Here is a 1,595-nt window from a genome sequence, read left to right on the forward strand (position 1 = left end):
AAGTGGATTTTGTCTGTGATATGGAACAGGAGCTAGTTTGACGGGAAGGGACTGGGATGGACTAATTTGAGATACCTGAGGTGGGAGATTGTAGGGAATTTCCTGCGATAGTATGAGGGACGGGGCACTTCATCCTCCTGGAATGATAATGCTAGTATTTTCACTAGATAGTTACAATATGTGTTGACGGCCCACCAAAAAGATAACTATTTTGTACTTTTTTTATGGAGTCCGGAAAATGGGAAGGGGAGGGGGTGGTTTTGGGTAGCTGGATAGAACGAGACTATCTCTGCATCCCGTTCTCTTCCTTTACCCTATCCTGCCATCCAGTTCCTCTGTCCCATCTGCCTTCCCACATCCCAACTTTCTCATATTTGGCCTTCATCGTGAAACATTGTCATGCCCCACGCATGTTGCACTTCGTCACGCAAACATGTTCCAAGACGCCGTGACATTATCGCAAAAGTTCGACCTTAACGGCTTCGCACTTCTTGTTGCTCGCAACTCATCAGTATGTTGCATATCTTCCTCCTGCACATGATCGCTTCCTTTGAGGGGCTGTCTGTCACTTGTGAGCGCTCGCTCCCTCCACCCAGGAGTGGAATGGGTAGTCTTTACCCCGACGCCCTCTGCCTCCACCGACGCCCTCTGCCTCCACCGACGCCCTCTGCCTCCACCGACGCCCTCTGCCTCCACCGACGCCCTCTGCCTCCACCGACGCCCTCTGCCTCCATCGACGCCCTCTGCCTCCACCGACGCCCTCTGCCTCCACCGACGCCCTCTGCCTCCACCGACGCCCTCTGCCTCCACCGACGCCCTCCGCCTCCACCGATGCCCTCCGCCTCCACCGACGCCCTCTGCTGTCCGCCTCCACCGACGCCCTCTGCCTCCACCGACGCCCTCTGCCTCCACCGACGCCCTCTGCCTCCACCGACGCCCTCTGCCTCCACCGACGCCCTCTGCCTCCACCGACGCCCTCTGCCTCCACCGACGCCCTCCGCCTCCACCGACGCCCTCTGCTGTCCGCCTCCACCGACGCCCTGTGCCGTCCGCCTCCACCGACGCCCTCTGCTGTCCGCCTCCACCAACGCCCTCTGCTGTCCGCCTCCACCGACGCCCTGTGCCGTCCGCCTCCACCGACGCCCTCTGCTGTCCGCCTCCACCAACGCCCTCTGCTGTCCGCCTCCACCGACGCCCTGTGCCGTCCGCCTCCCCGTATATCACCGGCAACTTCCGCTTTAAATTCCAGTGTGCCAGTGAAGCTGTATCTCCTTCCATTTCATGACCCGTCGGCTTCTTGAATCCAAGATCAAAGCCCCGGAGCACGTGTGTATCGTTGGCCGCACTCATGCTTAGGGACCTGCTTCAGAAGCTTCGGTCTGTTTTCAAACTCGCCAGATTGCCCAGGATCTGTTTCCCCGAATTTCTATTGCTCATGCCTTAGTTTTGTGTGTGTGTGTGTGTGTGTGTGTGTGTGTGTGTGTGTATTTTATTATATTTTTTTGTACCTGGCGCGGACAACTTCGCCGTCGGATATTCATCGTGAATCGAAAGGCTGAATTAGTTGTTAAGATTTGAAATTGTCGCTCTGCTCT

The 1,595-nt window shown here is 57.1% G+C and overlaps 1 protein-coding gene across 1 annotated transcript; it reads left to right on the plus strand.

The window, feature by feature from the left end:
- The first annotated feature begins 513 nt into the window (after nt 1–513).
- On the plus strand, nt 514–1,242 carry LOC123759910 (uncharacterized). Its single transcript, XM_045745159.2, has one exon. The coding sequence runs from the start codon at nt 514–516 to the stop codon at nt 1,240–1,242; it is 729 nt and encodes a 242-aa protein (XP_045601115.2).
- The last annotated feature ends 353 nt before the right edge of the window (nt 1,243–1,595 follow it).

The sequence above is a fragment of the Procambarus clarkii genome, chromosome 16 (assembly GCF_040958095.1).
Source record: "Procambarus clarkii isolate CNS0578487 chromosome 16, FALCON_Pclarkii_2.0, whole genome shotgun sequence".
In the NCBI taxonomy this organism is placed as follows: Eukaryota; Metazoa; Arthropoda; class Malacostraca; order Decapoda; family Cambaridae; genus Procambarus; species Procambarus clarkii.